At 43.4% G+C, this 18,722-nt stretch overlaps 1 protein-coding gene across 5 annotated transcripts in view; it reads right to left on the minus strand.

Moving 5' to 3' along the window:
* The window catches only part of OBSL1 (obscurin like cytoskeletal adaptor 1), a 77,833-nt gene that overhangs the window by 22,199 nt on the left and 36,912 nt on the right, over positions 1-18,722 (minus strand). For 4 of the 5 annotated variants that reach the window (XM_061609411.1, XM_061609413.1, XM_061609410.1 and 1 more), the window contains 3 exons: positions 16,078-16,353; positions 7,984-8,259; positions 1,991-2,266 (listed from right to left, as the gene is read on the minus strand). In XM_061609411.1, coding sequence (XP_061465395.1) covers positions 1,991-2,266; positions 7,984-8,259; positions 16,078-16,353 — 828 coding nt within the window. The remainder of the gene's footprint in view (positions 1-1,990; positions 2,267-7,983; positions 8,260-16,077; positions 16,354-18,722) is intronic. The other variant, XM_061609414.1, reaches the window with a different exon arrangement.

Here is an 18,722-nt window from a genome sequence, read left to right on the forward strand (position 1 = left end):
TTTTCTAATGGAGCAGTTATTTTGTGGTATCTTTCTGGTACAGAATGCAGATTGCTTGGCACACATTCAGCATTTCTAGACAGCAGCAGGTGGGGCATTTTGTTTGCAAAAGAGATCTTAGACAAAAAAGTCAACCCTCTCAAATCAACATCATCACTGGAGAGTCCAGTTTGGATTTTCTGCCTCAGGAGTAAAAAAATGTTTAGGCCATCTTCTGTATGTAATTTTGTATTTGATGCAAAACAGTATCTTCAGCTTTCATTTTATAAATAAATGTAATAAACCAAGTTTTGACTTTTTTCTTGACAGAGTTGTGAGTACATAGGCAATGCCAAGTAACAAATAAGCCAGTGGGAGACTGACTAGGATTAAATGGTCAGTAGCAAGACTCCACTGTTACCCCCTTCTGACTCCAGTTCACTTCAAGAAACAAAATAAATTATGCAGAACAAATGCATATCAGCAAATTTACTTCATTTACATGCTGAATACAGGTTGCAAAATTCCACTGCCTTTGGTAAAAACTTGGACTACCTTGATGGTGTGATAGTGGGGAAAGCCCTGAACTGCTCCAGCAGGGGGTGCTATAATGAACAGAACTGAGTGTTTGCCTCAAGAGGGAATCCACAGCCACTCTAGAAACGTCTCCTCCTGCTGTCCTCGTGCCCTGCACTTGCCCTTTGACTTCCACCTCTCTCCCAAAAAAGGCACAACGCCCAGTCCCAGAGGCTAGAAAAGCCACTGCTCCTGCCTGCTGGCACCTCACCTTCTTGGCAGAGGCTGCTGGGATAGTGCCCTGCCTCTCCTCAAAGTGCCTGTCTTGGAAGGGGAAGCCCCTGCCAACTCCCTCCTCCCTCACACTTTTTTTTTAAAACCTCCAAGCGATAAGGCCTCCCTTGCTTTCCAGAAGGGCAGCAATTGTTGGCAGAAAGTGCAGAAGAGTGGCGCCTGGCAGTCTGCTGAAGTTATATTTAACCCCCTCACCAGCAGAGTGGAGACAGAGAAGCACCCTGCCCCCTTCACTTGTCGCCTGCCCCCATTCCACTGCTAATTTCTTCTGGGCCTGAAGATGGGAGCACAGCTATAGCTCTCCAGACTAAGCCCTCAAATGTTGCCCATAAAGCAGAGGTTGCCAATGTGGTGCCCAAGAGCACACATGCACCCCCAGAGGCCTTCCCTGATGCCCCCCCAAACTAAAATTAGGCTTGAAAGAAACTAATGTAGCCGACAGAACAGTTTGTAGTGTGTGCTTGGCTGTGGTGTGTGTGGTGCCCACAACAGTTTTTCTGGTTTTCAAGTCTGCCCATGGACCCCAAAATTTTGGTGACCCCTGGCATACAGCAATGAAGCCAGCCAGGGCCAGCACAACTTATGGGCAGACTGAGGCAGCTGTATTATTATTATTTTATACTGCCAGGGCATAGAAGAAGTGCTTATGGGTTTCTAACTCATCTGCCAAAATAACTTGGCTGGCCTTGAATACTACACTCTCTGGCTTTTGCGGGTGGAGGGAGGGAGCAGCACCTGCTGCTCTGTCTCAGGCAGCAAAATGTCTTGGGGCAGCTTTGGAGCAGGAGTGACCAAGACACACTCCAGTTCCTTCATCTGCAGCATCCAGCAAATCCTGCTGATACGTATGTTTTTAATAATAAAAATGAATAGCAGTTTTACTTCAAAGTGCCCCCAATGCTTCACAGACTTTATCTCAGTGATCCTTATGACAAACCCTATAAGATGGCTATTATCACCATACTGCAGCTCAGAGGGTTGTAGATCATGGTTCCCTTAAGTCCAGCTCAGAACTCATCATGCCTGACTTCCTGTCTGTCTCACTCTAGTCTAAGCCACTGCATGACACCAGCTCTTGAGCTCACCCTCCAGCAAACAAGGAATTGGCTAAGCAATGTTTCTGAGCTGTCTCCCCCACTATGCCTTCTATTTTCAACCCCAGCCCCAGCTTGCCAGTTCTCTCTCTCTCAGGTGGCCTCACCTGCCACTTTCACTGTGGCCACCATCCGGTCAGTGCCTACATCACACACATAGGAGCCTGAGTCTTCAGGTTTGGCTCCAAGGATAGTGAGTTGGCGGTGTCTTCCATGGCCTTCAATGTGAATACGTTTGCTGGATCCTAGCTCCTCCCCATTCCACAGCCAGCGCACAGTAGCACTAGGCAAAGACACGTTGCAAGCCAAGACCAGAGCTTCTCCAGCTGCCAGGGAGTGGTGCTCTGGTACTCCTGTGTTTCCCACAATGGAGATGGGAGGCTCTTAGGAAAGAGAGAGAGACAGAAAGAAAGATTAGGTGTCCCAATGAAGAGAAGAGACAGGGCAAGGCTTGCTGGTCTAGAGAAAGGATACATAATATATTTTATATTATAATATATATAAAAATATTAACCAGCCTATTTTTGAGCATGGACCTTAAATTGCATATGCATGTTGTATACAAGCAAGAAATTATTATTATTATTATTATTGGGTGAGTTTATATTTTTATTGATAATTGTGATAAATTCTTGTTCTTTTCAAACTTCTGTTTGAATTGGAATATAATTCTTAGCAGCTATGTTTACACAACCTTATATTATGCTGCCTTACAGAAGTATTGTCTTGTAACTCTCACATATCTGTAGCAGCAACATAGTTCACCTGCTAAGCCTTTTTTTTTTAATTAGCATTTAGTTTTTTTAAAAAATTGTATACTTTTTTAGGTTAATAAAAGCATTTTATATTTTGTGTTTTATATTTTTAAGTATTGTACAAATTGAATCAACGCACAAAGAGAAGCTCTCCAAACAGATGCCACTGATGAAGACTTAAACTAAGTTGAAACGCATCTAGCATATTATTTGGCATATTATTTGACTTTTGTTGTGCGTTTTATCTTTGTAATTTTCCTGTTTCTGTAATTGTACATCTCTGCATTTTATTCGTACATTGTGTGGTATGTGTATATTTTGTTTTTTGAGTCAACATTTTACAGCACACTCTGTTACTAAAGTGCCTGTGCATTTGAAATTGGGCTTCTTTGCGCATTCTGTCGACTACCAGCTTTCTTTATATTTTCTAGTATTTATTTTCATATTTTTTGAATCTTATTATGTCTATGTAGAACTTGATTTTTGTTGTTTTTCCAACAAAGGAAGAGGCAGCAGCAAATGTCAGGGCTGTCTTATTTCCTCTCCATCATGAGACAGTCCCAGTTTTGGGAGGGGGAGCTTTAAATGGGCAGGGCCCAAAAAGCTCAGTGGCAGCACATTCATAGAATCATAGAATTGGAAGGGGCCTTGTAGGCATCGAGTCCAACCCCCTGCTCACAGCAGGAAATCCACAGCTAGAGCATCTCCCGCAGATAGCTGTCCAGCCTCTGCTTGAAGACATCCAGCGAAGGGGATCCCACCACCTCCCTATGCAGTTGGTTCCATTGCCGAACTGCCCTTACTGTCAAGAAGTTCCTTCTAATGTCCAATCTGAATCTATGCTCCTGCAACTTAAAACCATTAGACCTAGTCCTACCCTCTGGGGCAGCAGAGAACAAATCTGTACCCTCCTCTATGTGACAGCCCTTCAGGTACTTAAAGAGTGCAATCATGTCACCCCTCAGCCTTCTCTTCACCAGACTGAACATGCCAAGTTCCTTCAACCTTTCCTCATAAGACTTGTTCTCCATACCGGCTATCATCCTTGTCGCCCTCTTCTGAACCCGCTCTAACTTGTCTATATCTTTCTTAAAATGAGGCGCCCAGAACTGAACGCAGTATTCCAGATGAGGCCTGACCAATGCAGAATATAGTGGGACTATTACTTCTCTCGACCTGGAAACTATAGCTCTGTTTATGCAGCCCAAAACCGCATTTGCCTTTTTTGCCGCAGCATCACACTGCTGGGTCATGTTCAACTTGCGATCCACTACAATTCCAAGGTCCTTCTCACACGCACTACCGCTAAGCTGGGTATTTCCCATCCCGTACCCGTGCATTTTGTTTTTGTGGCCTAAATGCAGAATCCTGCATTTGTCTTTATTGAATGTCATTTTATTAATTTCAGCCCAATTTTCTAGTCTATCCAGGTCCCTTTGGATTTTATTCCTGTCTTCCATTGTGTTAGCTATCCCTCCCAGTTTCGTATCATCCGCAAACTTCATAAGGCTTCCCTCTACCCCATCATCTAAGTCATTGATAAAAATGTTGAAGAGTATCGGCCTCAGGACAGAACCCTGTGGCACTCCACTCGAGACCTCCTTCCAGTCCGAAGCAGAGCCACCGACGACCACTCTTTGAGTACGGTTTTCCAACCAGTTGTGAATCCACCTGACAGTATTTCCATGTAGTCCGCATTTGACTAGTTTGCTAATCAAAAGGTCGTGGGAGACTTTGTCAAACGCCTTGCTGAAATCTAGATAGATGACATCTACAGCATTTCCACCATCTACTAAGCTAGTGACCCGATCAAAAAAAGAGATGAGATTAGTTTGACAGGATTTTTTCTTGACAAACCCATGCTGGCTCCTTCTAATCACAGCATTGTCATCTAGATAGTTGCCAATGGACTCTTTTATTATCCATTCTAATATCTTTCCCGGTATTGAAGTCAGACTGACCGGCCTGTAATTCCCCGGATCTTCTTTTTTACCCTTTTTAAACAGCGGGACGACGTTTGCCCGTCTCCAATCCTCCGGCACCTCTCCCGTTCTCCATGATTTCTCAAAGATGATGGCAAGAGGTTCCGAGAGTACATCCGCAAGTTCCTTCAATACTCTGGGATGCAGTTCATCAGGCCCTGGAGATTTGAACTCATTTAGGTTAACTAGGTATTTCCTGATTGTCTCCTTATCAATCTCGAACTACAGTCCCGACCCCTTACTGAGATTGCTACTGATGCAAGGTTGCACACTGTTCCCTTTTTGGGAGAAAACGGAGGCAAAATAGGTGTTGAGCAGTTCTGCTTTTTCCTCGTTATCTGTCAACATTTTGCCATCCTCACTGAGCAGCAGTCCCACCGTTTGCTTGGTCTTTCTCTTGCTTCGAACATATATGAAAAACCCCTTTTTGTTGTTCCTCGCTTCCCTCGCCAGCCTCATCTCATTCTGGGTTTTAGCTTTCCTTACGCTATTCCTGCAAGCCCGAGCCGCTCGTCGGTACTCTTCCTTGGTGATGCATCCATCCTTCCATTCTTTATACATGCTCTTTTTTACTTTTACTTCCTCCACCAGTCTTCCGTGTAGCCACATTGGCTTTTTCTGATGTCTTCCATTTTTCTTCCTCTTTGGAATTGTTTGCGATTGCGCTTTTTGTATTACGTTCTTCTTGAACTCCCACGCTTCTTGGGCTCCTTTTTTCTTTAGTCTATCTAGCCACGGGATCGTACCCATCATTTCCCTGAGCTTGCTAAAATCGGCTTTCCTGAAATCCAAGGTCCATGTTTGACTATATTCTTGTTTGGCTTTCCCCAGAATCCCGAATTCCAGCATTACGTGGTCACTTTCCCCCAAGGTACCGACCGCTTTAATTCCCGTGACCAATTTGTCCATGTTAGTTAAGATCAGGTCCAGGATTGCCGATCCCCTTGTTCCTTCTTCTACTTTTTGAAAGAGGAAATTATCAGCAAGGCCCATCAGGAATTTGTTGGAGGCTTTGTGCTTCGCAGAGTTTGTCTCCCAGCAGATATCCGGGTAGTTGAAGTCCCCCATCACTACTACTTATTGCCTCCTTGAGATTTCAGATATTTGTTTGAGAAAGGCCTCGTCTACCACCTCTTCTTGGCCAGGGGGTCTGTAGTAGACACCTACTACCATATCGGTTTTATTTGTTTCTCCATTTATTTTTACCCAAATGGTCTCTATCGGACCACTTTGTTCGCTCTCTTGGATTTCCATAGAGGTGTATTCATACAGAACTAATTTCAGAGGACGGCTGAGCTGCTCTGCAGAGAACAGATAGGCAGTTTGCTATGAAGCATCAAGCACCAGATCATTTAGACACAGGCTAGTGCACGTCATGGCCTGCCATTTGCAGCCCCCTCTCTCTCCAGTGGGATCCATCATGCTACCCACAGAGTGACTTCCTTGGGTTTCTTTCCGGAGTGGGCCGCTATAAGAACACAAGAGGAGCCCTGCTGGGTCAGGCCAAAGGCCCAACTAGTCCCGCAAACCTGTTCTCACAGTGGCCAATCAGATGCCTATGGAAAGCCTGCAAGCAAAACATGAGCACAATCTCCCTCTTGCCACTTGGGATCCCTGGCAACTGGAACTCAGAGGCAGATTGCCTGGGATACTGGAGGTAATATATAATGATCAAGACTAATAGCCACTGATAGCTTTATCCTCTACGACCTGTCCAAGGTTGCTTCCAAATAACCTGTTTATTGAGCTTTCATCCTGAATTGTTTGCACAAAGTTTATGGGGAGGTTAGTCTACATCAGCTGCTTATTGAGCATTCATTCTAATTGTTATCCAACACTTTCCAATGCATCTTTACATCACTTTCCTTGTCACAAAGGGTCTAATTTTGGGGGAAAGGTGTTACGCAAAAGCACCAGATGAATTTTCATTGCACAACCTGAATTTGTCAGGATGTGATTGAATCCCATGCCCCAAAAAAGTGCTCACAGCCTGGAAGTGCTCCCAGACTCCAGCACAGTACACAATCTGTCAGCGGCTCCTCCTTTGTACTTTTCTGCCACAGCTACTGTAGATTCACAGGTACCTCCTGAGTTTCCACAGGAAGCAGTTAGTACTCAGCACTCTCTCCCCAAAACCATCAGCATTCTTTAAAATAAGCAAATAGATTTATTTATTTATTTATTTATTTATAAAAATATTTGTATACTGCTGTTTCATTGAAAACATTAAAGCGGTTTACAATGCGTTAAAAAACCTCATAGAATAAAAATATTAAAAATACAATAAGAACAAAGGTGAAAAAAATCTTCTTAATTGCCTGCATAAGTTCTGGAGGAACAGAAAAGTTTCCAGCAGGTGCTTAAAAGTTAAAACAGAAGGCGCCTGCTGAATCTCTGTTGGCAGAGCATTCCAGAGAACTGGGCCAATGTCAATGAAAGCTCGATTTCACATCGATGTTAAATAAGCCTTGCCCGCTCGGGGAACGACCAGAGCCGCTCCTACATATGATCTCAGTGATCGAGCTGGGATATAAGGGTACAGGCGATCCCTAAGATACCTTGGACCTAAGCTGTTCAGGCCTTTGGAAATTAATACATGGACCTTGAACCCAGCTCAGGAATGAATTGGCATTTGCTTTATTTTCATAATTAATACAAGTTGCAGAGTACAGCTTTTCTTGGTGCCAAATGTTGATTGTTGTTAGCTGCTTTTTTTTAAAAAAAAAGCACCAGGTATCCACAGCCCTCATTATTACTATAAAGATCAATGGGAACAAGATTTAACTCATAAAATCACTAGAGATCCTGGAAGATTATTTGTTTCATCTTAGTTCCATCTTAAGTCCTGCTTTGAAGGATGAATGTTATGTTATATCAGCGGCATTTCAAACAGAAGCTGGAGATGCAACTCTGGGCTAATTAATTGCATGCATGTTGGTGGCAAGGAGAACAAACTGAATCCTATTGGCATAAAGTAGCCAAGGCAATAAATTACAGGATATGAATTTTCCTCTCTCTTTTAATAATGCCAGGAGGATCCCTCCAAGATTCTATTCAACAGAGACAGTGAGAATTGGTGGGCAACAGGATGATAGCAGCCAGAACATGAAACTAAAGGTAATTACTGTGAATGAGTTGACCTTTTATAAATGCATGTGGGAGGACAAATTCCCATTGAATCCTTTTTGTCTCTTACTGAATTTAGATCACTAAAATAGTACTGAAACAATCTGTATGCTGGAACACGATGCTCTTTCTGTTATAGACTGCATACTTGACTAATAAAAACTGATTTATTTTTTTTTAAAAAGGAAAAATTGCTCTTGAGTGGCCTTTCCCTCTCCCTCCAGGTCCAGGCCTTACCCTCCACTGTGACATAGAAGATGAGGCTGTCATCACCACTGTCACACAGATACTCCCCCGCATCGCAGCGCTCCGCTCCCAGAATCACCAAGGAATGGTGTGCGCCATCCTGCTCCAGTCGCACATGGTCTGTGTCCTGGAGTTTCTCACCATCCTTGTACCACTTCACCTCTCCTTTAGGGCAAGACAGCATCACTGATAGTGTCAGGTCCTCTGAAGACAGGCAGCAGTGGTGAGTTTGCAGCTCATCACGCCCCACAATCCGCACTGGGGGGTCTGCCAGCATAAAGAAAGGTTCAGTTAACTTGTTGTTGCTGCTGCTCCATCTAGTAAACATTTTCATGGCACTCTTAACTTTGTGGAATGCCCTCCCCAGTGAGGTGCTTCTGTCTCCATCATTAATGACTTTTAGGAGGAATTTGAAAACATTCCTGTTTACCCAGGCATTTGATGGCTGAAGGGGACTGTTCCTGGCAACCCAAAGATTACAGTTGAAAGAATGTTTTTAACTATGTTTTACAATATTTTAACTGTGTTTTACAATATTTTTAACTGTAATTGTGTTTTGAGATGTTTTTAACTGTTTTCAGTATGTTTTTTCCTTTTATAGTTAAATTGCTTTGTTTATATTTACTGCCCAAAGCAGTCTGCAATCCTTAATGTGTTCATCCTAACAGCCTCCTTATTCCAGAGACAATTTATCCTAGTTTTACATAAAATGCATCCCAAGTACTGTGTGGTTTAAGAGGAATTGGAATGAAATGAAGTAGCTCCCTTTGGACACCTAGCCTCCATGGGGATTAACCAATACTATATAATTTTGAGAGACTCCAAGGTGCTCTGGGTACATTTGACATGTGACGTGGGGATGACTTGCTGCTTAGGATCAGTCCTGGCGACCTCGGTTAAGCACTAATGAGGCTTGCTCACAGTTTCAAGGAGCAATGGGACCATTCAAGTTTCTGGGCACGGCAAAGAATATAAAAATTATTCCATTTTTCTGTAACAAAATTGTGTCAAGATATTGCTTTGTACGATAATCAGTATGAGCATTTTGAGCCAATGGGCAAGTACGATGTTAAAAGAGTTTATGATCAACTGAAATAAACTGGACACTGGAACGTTAAGTGTATGTGAGACAGAAGGCGTTGCCATTTTCACATGTGAAGTTTAACCTGTCTTTGAGCTGCCTCTCTCCCACTAGTCATGTGATATCTGATCATTGTCCATGCAGAAGAAAACAGTGGAGGCGAGGCATTTGCAATGCAAATGAGCATCATGGCCAAAATAGACTTTACAAATTCAAATGGAGCAAGAGCCCCCTTAAGCATGTGTGAAAATAGGAGTCTTCTCTTACAGGAGCCTCCCAGTTGTCTCCCATCCAAGGGGCTGACCATGTCCACACATACACCTTCAGCGATACTGCAGCATCAGGTGCTCAGTGTGTGTGTGTGTAGAATTCTTAAGGATGCCCAATTGTCTTGGGATTCTACCCTTTTTGTTTCCTCGCCTTCATTACAGATACTGCAAAATACAAATTCTTTTTAGCTAGTGAGATAAATTCCTGCATCAAATGTGCATCAGAGCACAAATTTTACTTAGCTGTGACCAACATAATTTTTACGGGCCATGCAATCTTTCTCCATCTCAAGTTTATTAATTTAAAGAGGTGTCCTTCAGGACTGCTGCGCTTGCTTGTTTCCTACCTACTCTCTCAAAAAACAAAAAACAAAGCATACCCTGTTTCCTGGCCTCCATTTCGTCATTTGGATATGAATTCTAAGAAATTATCCGACAATCATTTGCACTGATTCAACTGAAAACAAAACCACTGTCAAAACTGCACACCACTGCCACAAAGGTAGCTCCACCTACAGGCCAAAACAACATAGCACAACAGACATTTTTTTCGTGAGACTCCTTTTGTTCTCTTCAGTGCACTAGGTCCCTTTTAATCACTTCTCATTGCATTGTTCGAGTGGCCAAGTGTCATGCTTTACAGAGAGCAGCCCTTTATTTGAAGGACTTCTCTGTTTGAACGCTGCTCAGTCCGAGTCTGGTTTAAGGAGACAGAACTATAAGAAGGATGCACAAAGAGGGGGCCTTGAAGTTGCCCAACAACACTGAGCGCCTGGAGAGCAGACTGAGCAGGCATACAGATCATCTGGTCACAATCTACACTGACGTGAACTGTATTTCTATTTAAATTATAAAATTGTTTCCAATAATTATTTATTTGAATCTACACGTATAAATTTGTGTATGCAATTTTAATGTATATCTATGCCCTCTTTTATCTTTATTTTGGTGATGCATGAGTGGCCACCCTATTGTGCTCCCGTGGCAACACTGACGTTAACTACTTCAGCCTCTATGATGGCTCATCACTCCATCATACCACTGGGAATTAAATATTCCTGTTTTCTCTGGTTTCTGCTTAAAGCATACTTGATGTCAAAAAACATGTTGTAGCTATTCCTGGTTCTTAATTTTTCTGTGTGCAATTTTCATCCCTCTGCTCTCTGGAAACTGTAAAGCCCAGCTTGGAGAACTGGGTGTGATTAACCAGTAACAAGGGGAAGACACTTTATATATGACTGACAGGAAAGAACAGAGTAACTATTGGGCCAAAACTGCAACCGTTGCTCTGTACTCCTGAGACCAGAAGTACCATTTTAATGAGGCACTTCCTGTTTGCAAGCTATTGTTGGTTAGTGGTGTGATGTGGGGTGATAAACACCCCTAGAAAGATTTTTGACTCTACAAAGCCAGAAGGGGGTTCTGTCCGAGGAGAAAATGACCTCTGAATCCATGTTCTTCATGACTGTCTAGCATTACCCTACCTTAATAATGCCAGATGCACTTATAAAAGGTTTCCATTTTTAAAAAGCAGGACAACAGTTCTATTAACAATAGCCTTTTCTACGCTAAGCAGCAAGGGACATAGGGTAAGATCCAGTTTTCCATCTCAAGAAAGTGCAGGCAATGCTCAAGTCAATGAAATCCCCTAAAAATGAATTAATTCTACACAGTGGTCTCCTCTTCTTTGGAAAGAAGGCTCAGCTGAACCTTGGGTCAAAGGAGCAACAGCAAATTGCCATGGCAGCCAGATGGGAGAGAGACCATGGCGGTGGGGGAAGTGGTTGCAGATCAAAACCACATATGTGTGACATCTCATAGGAATGCAGCACACTGATGTCAAGCTCTGATCCATCGTCACCTCTGCAGCAGCAGTACAATCAGTGCTATTAAATAAAGATGCAACAACAAGCCCTACAGATAAATTTTAGTTAGATGCCCCAAAATATTGCAATCAAGTGCTTTAGCATACAGTCATAGCTGTTTCACCAGCTCCAGGGGAAGGCAAAATAATAATCACTGGAGAGACCGGGAAGGGTCATGCTTCAGTGGCGAAGCCCACGCTTTGCATAGAAAAGGTCCCAGGTTCAGTCCTTGGCATCTCCAGGTAGGCTGGGAAAGGCTCCTGTCTGAAACAATGGAGAGCAACTGCCAGTCAATGTTGAAACAATTCTTAGCAAGATGAAGCAGCCACTGATCTGAGTCAGCATAAGGCAGCTTTCTATGTTCCTAGAAAAGCCCTAATATCACAGTTCCCAAGTCTGCCAAGCAAAATAGCTAATTTTCTTCAGTATCGCAAAACCTGTTCTTCACATCCAGAACCTCTGATTCATTGGTAATTCAGAAATAATCCCCCTGCCCCCGAAGATGAGCTACTAGGCAGCAGCTGCCTTGTTTTTATGTGCCTTCAAGGTGATTACGACTTATGGCGACCTATGAATCAGCAACCTCCAATAGCATCTGTTATAAACCACCCTGTTGTAAGTTCAGATCTGTGGCTTCCTTTATGGAATCAACCCATCTCTTGTTTGGTCTTCCTCTTTTTCTACTCCTTTTTGTTTTTCCCAGCATTATTGTCTTTTCTAGTGAATCGTGTCTTCTCATTCTGTGTCCAAAGTATGATAATGTTGAGCACCAACTCCCCCAGGAGGAGCAGGGAGAGGAGTCGGTCGAGCCCCAGCTTCCCCAGATAGATCAGGAAGAGGAGCAAGAGGTGGGTGAGGTTTTTGAGGGCATTGAGGGAAGGGGTGAAGCTGACAGCCCACCAGTTCCCACGGACAGTCCTCCTGTCAACGCAGAGCTTGCTCCACCTACAAGCGCCCCAACAGAGCTGTTGGGGGACGACCTTGCATGCGCGCCAACTCTACCCCCCAGGACTCCCCGCCTGGCACTTCAAACTCTTCCTCACCAGTGGGTTCCCCACCCCCTGAAGTCGAGCCGGCACCTAGCGAGCCTGCACTGTCAGATGAACAAGCGGAGGCTCGCCCTGCATGAGACGCCGCGAGAAGCGGGTCGGTCAGAAGGTGGAACTTCGAAGGAGTCAGAGATTACGGGCGAAGACCTTTCCTATTTAAGGCGGCGCCCCCGTGATTGGGGTGCTGAGTCAACTTACTCCACACGCTGCAGAGCATGCTTAGGTAGTCTAGTTAGGGTCAGTAGTGAGTCAGCATAGAGAGGTCTATGAAGCGCACTGCTTTTGATGTAACCATTACTCTAATAAAACAAGAATTAATTCCAGTCTTGTCTCCGTCTCGTCTCTCGGACTCTGGGCAGGACAGATAACCTCAGTTTCATCATTTTAGCTTCTAGTGATAGTTCTGGTTTAATTTGTTCTAACACCCAATTATTTGTCTTTTTCGCGGTCCATGGTATCTGCAAAGCTCTCCTCCAGCACCACATTTCAAATGAGTTGACTTTTCTCTTATCTGCTTTTTTCACTGTGCAACTTTCACATCCATACATAGAGATCGGGAATACCATGGTCTGAATGATCCTGACTTTAGTGTTCAGTGATACATCTTTACATTTGAGGACCTTTTCTAGTTCTCTCATAGCTGCCCTCTCCAGTCCTAGTCTTCTACTTTCTTGAGTATTGTTTCCAATTTGGTTAATGACTGTACCAAGGTATTGATAATCCTTGACAAGTTCAATGTCCTTGTTGTCAACTTTAAAGTTACATAAATCTTCTGTTATTACTTTAGTCTTCTTGACGTTCAGCTGTAGTCCTGCTTTTGTGCTTTCCTCTTTAACTTTCATCAGCATCCATTTCAAATCATTACTGGTTTCTGCCAAGAGTATGGTATCGTCTGGATATCTTAAATTATTGATATTTCTCCCTCCAATTTTCCAATACCTCCTTCATCTTGGTCCAATCCCTCTTTCCATATGATATGTTCTGCATATAGATTAAACAAATAGGATGATAAAATACACCCGTCTCACACCCTTTCCGATTGGGAACCAATCGGTTTCTCCATATTCTGTCCTTACAGTAGCCTCTTGACCTTGTCAGGACAATCAGATGCTGTGGCACCCCTTTTCTTTTAAAGCATTCCATAGTTTTTCATGATCTACACAGTCAAAGGCTTTGCTGTAATCTATAAAGCACATGGTGATTTCCTTCTGAAATTCTTTGGTCTGTTCCATTATCCAATGTATGTTTGCAACATATTTCTTCTTCCCTTTCTAAATCCAGCTTGGACATCTGGCATTTCTCTCTCCATATATGGTAAGAGCCTTTGTTGTAGAATCTTGAGCATTACTTTACTTGCATGGGATATTAAGGCAATATTTTGATAATTACTGCATTCCCTGGGATCCCCTTTCTTTGGAATTGGGATGTATATTGAATGCTTCAAGTCTGTGGGCCATTGTTTTCTTTTCCATATATGTTGACAATTTTTTGTCAAAATTTGGACAGGTTCAATCTCAGTAGCTTGTAGCAACTCTGTTGGTATGCCATCTGTTCCTGGTGATTTGTTTCTTCCAAGTATTTTAAGAGCGGCTTTTACCTCACATTCTAAAATTTCTGGTTCTTCATCATACAGTTCCTCCATGAATTAGTCACAGTGTCATTAGTCACAGCACTACTCGTACTTGTCCTTTGTTCTTCCCCAGTAGCTCAGTGAGTGCCTTCTGACCTGGGGGTCTCATCTTCCAGCACTATCTCATGTTCCATTTTGTATACTCTGTTCACTGGGTTTTCGTGGTAAGAGGTGTTCAGAGATGGTTTACCATTGCCTTCCTCTGAGTCTGGATGCATCTTAGTCTGGTGTCTTAGCTTTGACCATTCCACCTTGTGTGCCCCTGCTAGGAGTCTAGCTTCTTGGACTTCTTGGTCCAATCCCTCTTTCCATATGATATGTTCTGCAATCAAACCTTAGGGACTGTACAGGACTAAAAATCTTTTCTTCAACCTCTCCTCTAAGGCTGAATCTATAGCACACAGCAACCTCTTATTCTGAATATCTGACCTTCCACATAACTGAAAGAGTCTCTCACAATCAGAGAAGAAACCTCACACCAAAAGTTAACTGCATGCAAAGAATACCTCAATAAAGCAACCTGGACAGGATTGCTATCTTTGCAATGGCCTTTAATGGCTATAGAGCATTCCTTATCACTGCAACTACATGACAAGACAAACTTCACCTGTTGGTTTCTGCCTGTCATTCCACTGCTATAGGTATAATTGCCTCTGTCCATAAAAGACGACTGTGTTAATCTTAAGACCAGACATCTCAAGCAAAAGAGATGGAATACCCAGTAAAACCAACAGGTCTGAGCTGGAGAGATGGAGGGAGCAGGGGTTCAAATTCCTTCCCATCCCCAAACTTAGCAATATGGGAAACCAGAGGGATGTGGGACATATTAGATCTCTCCCATCTGCAACACTCCAGATACTTGGAGAGCTTTTTATTTGGTCCAGCTACATCTCTATGGGCTGTACATTTTTAAAAATCTGGTTCTAGATAATTTCTTTTGGTAAGGGGGAAAAAGAGAAAGAGGGACCCCTTCTTTCCATTCGTCAAAGCAATCTTACCAGTGCTCTGCACATGTTTTAAATAAGCTGATGGTGATGATGGAGTGAGAAAGGATCTTGTGTGCATGAGAGAGTGTACAATGTGTACAAGACAAAACCATTGTTTAAGTGCACAGAAATCCATGCATCAGTCAGTGAGAGTTCATGTCTGTGATCTTTGATCTTGAGTATGAAGCCAATTTTCATCCCTCATCTCCCTAGCACACATCCCACCTCACAACACACAGCATGCCTGTCTGTAACTGTGGCCATCTTTGGAACCTCATAGAAGAAAATGGCAGCACAAGTTACTTCGGTGCCTGATGTAGGAAATTCAAATGGCACACCAACACTAGGAAAATATTATGTATCCATAAAGGAGAGGGGCCTTTTCAGTGGTGGTGCTCTAGTTTTGGAATTCTTCCCCAAACAAAGTAAGATGGTGCCGACACTGTATTTTATTTTATTCTGTTTTATTTATTGAGCCAGGTATTTATTTATTTTTATTTGCCCTAGCCTTTAACATTTATCATATTATCATATACTGTATAGCTGAATAGTTTTTTATTTGTTTTCATATGTTAATATATTGTTTTGATTTTTTAAAATTATACCTTGACTTTAGATACTATATATTCACACAGATTGTTGTGGGAACAACACAGTCCAGCAGCACCAGAAAACACAAAGAAAAGCCAGTGCACACTTCTAGGCAAGCTGAGGAATCAGAAATCCAGTGCATAAGATCACAAAAAGGCAATGTTTAGAGCAAATGCTAACAGCCCCCATGATTTTGCTTTTTATGGTCAGGGGTGTTTGGACTGGGCTTTAGGCAGAGTATGCCACCAAAGTCATACAACACCAGATTGCAGGGCCAGTTCTTTGGGAAATAGTACTTTTCTGCCTCTGCTTGCATGACCAAATTATAACGTGTCTGGATTTAGGAGACAAAGTCATACTGATGCCCCTGAGCCCTGGCTCTAGCGACTGGATAGCAGGTCCTCATTCAGGAGCTCTGGGGCAACTTTTCCCAAGCTCTGTACAGCAGGCAGTGCAAGGAAGAGTGAGAGTGTCTGGGGCTGGAATGGATCAGTGCGTGAAATCCATCTCAGCAACATGGGCCAGGATTCCCCCTCCCCCAACTACCACCCACCAACACTCTTCTCTCAGCTCCCTTCCCTGGTGCTGCCAGGGTCGCTGAGCGCTGCACTCACCCGACACCTGGATGGCGAAGGTCATGGTATCGTCAACAGCGTTGCAGATGTATTTCCCAGAATGCTCTGGGCCAGCTGCAGGGATGACCAGACACCGCCGAGCACCCTCCTCCTCCAGGATGAGGCCGCTGTTGGCCTCTAGCGTGACACCGTCCTTAACCCAGCGGACTGGCGCATTCCCATGAGAGAGCACACAGATCAGAGTCACTGTCTCCCCCGTTGATGCCTTCAGGACAGAGGGAGTCCTGCGGGGCTGCACAATCTTCACAGGGGGTTCTGGAAGGAGAGGGCAGGCAGCCCGAGTTTGAAGCAGCCACAGACAACATTGTTGTTGCTGAGCCAAACCCACAATTTTTCACTGGAGAAGAGAATGTCTTTGCAAAAGGAGCTCCTGGATCTGTAGGGGCCCTCACAGATAAATGGAATTTGTCTTCTCCCAGGCATATGGGAGCCAATCCCTTTCCCAGCTAAAACACTGGGCTGAAAAGTTCATGAGAAAGTGTCCAGGTTTAGCTACTGGTCATAGATGCCTTTTCTCCCAGTTCTGTGCTGTCCTTCACAGTCCAGGATAGCATACAGACAATTCCCCCCCCATGTTTCTTATAGACCCCAAACAGATTAGGGATTTTGTGTTTTGAGCATTCAATTCTAAGTACCGATATCTTTTCCCCCACAGGGGGAAAGGCAGCTTGGGGGAGGGAGGGCAAAGTGCGAGTTTAGCAGAAAAAAACACCAAAGAAGAAAGGGCTAAGAAGCCCCTCCCCTCTGTACACCACCCTTCTGCTGCTCATTGCATCCTTGCCGGATACATTTTGCAAAAAGAAGAAGAAAGAAAGTACTGAGGAAACTTTACATGTGACTGCTTACCACATGCAGTTTGGCCTGATTTCACCAAACAGTTTATTCAGACAGCTCTCCCACTTCCCTCCCAAGGAATTATTTATTTATTATTTGATCTCCTATATCCCGCCCTTCCTCCCAGCAGGAGCCCAGGGTGGCAAACAGAAACGCTAAAAACACTTTAAAACATCATAAAAAGACCTTAAAATACATTAAAACAAAACAACGTTAAAAACATCTTTTTAAAAAAGGGTTAAAACATATTATTAAAGAAAACATATTAAAAGCAATTCTAACACAGACGCAGACTGGGATAGGTCTCAACTTAAAAGGCTTGTTGAAAAAGAAAGGTCTTCAAAAGGCACCAAAAAGATAGCAGAGATGGCACCTGCCTAATATTTAAGGGGAGGGAATTCCACAGGGTAGGTGCCACCACACTAAAGGTCCGTTTCCTATATTGTACAGAACGAACCTCCTGATAAGATGGTATCTGCAGGAGGCCCTCACCTGCAGAGTGCAGTGATCGACTGGGTATATAAGGGGTAAGATGGTCTTTCAGGTATCCTGGTCCCGAGTTATACAGGGCTTTGTACACCAAAACTAGAACCTTGAACTTGGCCTGGTAGCAAATGGGCAGCCATTTATTTAAAGCCATACTTTTAAAAGGACTGCTAGAACTCAGTCCAATATTGGAGGGTCTCTCCAAGGTTAACTTACTTTCCCCATATATCCATTAATATACCCAAGGATGGTATTAGGACTTTATGCTGCAGCACCACATTAGCAGCTTATGCCTGAACATTTGCTCTTGAGTCCTGCACAGAATTCTACAAGTTCTTTAGAACTCACCATATTTATATACTGGTCAGAACAAATGCTTGAGCTCTTAGAAGTGCAGCCATGGATGGGATGCACTCATGCAAAGAATACTGCTGACTCCCCAAATAAAGATTAAGAATTGGAGGTTCTCTATTTACTGCTTCCTTAGACACACATTAGCCAAGCTCTGGCATTTGCAGCACTACGCTAAGCCAAAGCTTTGGCCAGCAAAAGCTCATACATTGCATTGTAAACAAAGGTTGGTCCAAATAAGAAGTATTATTTTACTGACCCTGTGAATTTTGGCCAGTGGGGATTCCCAAACTACTACTAGCACTATTGAGGACAATCCTAAAGAGATGGGACCTCACTGATAACACATACGTGATGACAATCCCTTCTTTCCAGTGATTCTTTGAGCTCTTTCAGGGTTTGTCTGTTACAGAGCACAGTAGGTTTACCTGTCAAGTACAGGTTACAATGTTTGGGGTTTTTTAGTTCAGAAAAAAAGGCAAGTGAGGGAGTGCATGATAGAGGTGTATAAAATTATGCAAGGTATGAAGAAAATGCAGAGACATTTTTCTCCCTCTCTCATAATGCCAGGACCTGGGGGTCATCCAGTGACGCTTAATGCTGGAACAGTCAGGACAGACAAAACAAGTACTTCTTCACACACAATTGAACTATGAAATTCACTATCACAAGATGTAGTGATGGCCACAAACTTGGATGGCTTTAAAAGGCATTAACAGGCTTTAAAAGACAAATCCATGGAGGATAAGGCTATCAAAGGCTACCAGCCACAATGGTTGTGTGTGTCCTGCCTGCACTTTCAGAGGCAGTATGCCTCTGAATGCCAGTCACTGGGAATCACAAATGGGGAGAGTGCTGTGGCACTCAGGTCCTGCTTGTGGGTTTTCCATAAGCATCTGTTTAGCCACTGTAAAAACAGGGTGCAGGGCTAGATGGGTCTTTGGCCTGATCCA

Source organism: Rhineura floridana, chromosome 2 (genome assembly GCF_030035675.1).
Source record: "Rhineura floridana isolate rRhiFlo1 chromosome 2, rRhiFlo1.hap2, whole genome shotgun sequence".
In the NCBI taxonomy this organism is placed as follows: Eukaryota; Metazoa; Chordata; class Lepidosauria; order Squamata; family Rhineuridae; genus Rhineura; species Rhineura floridana.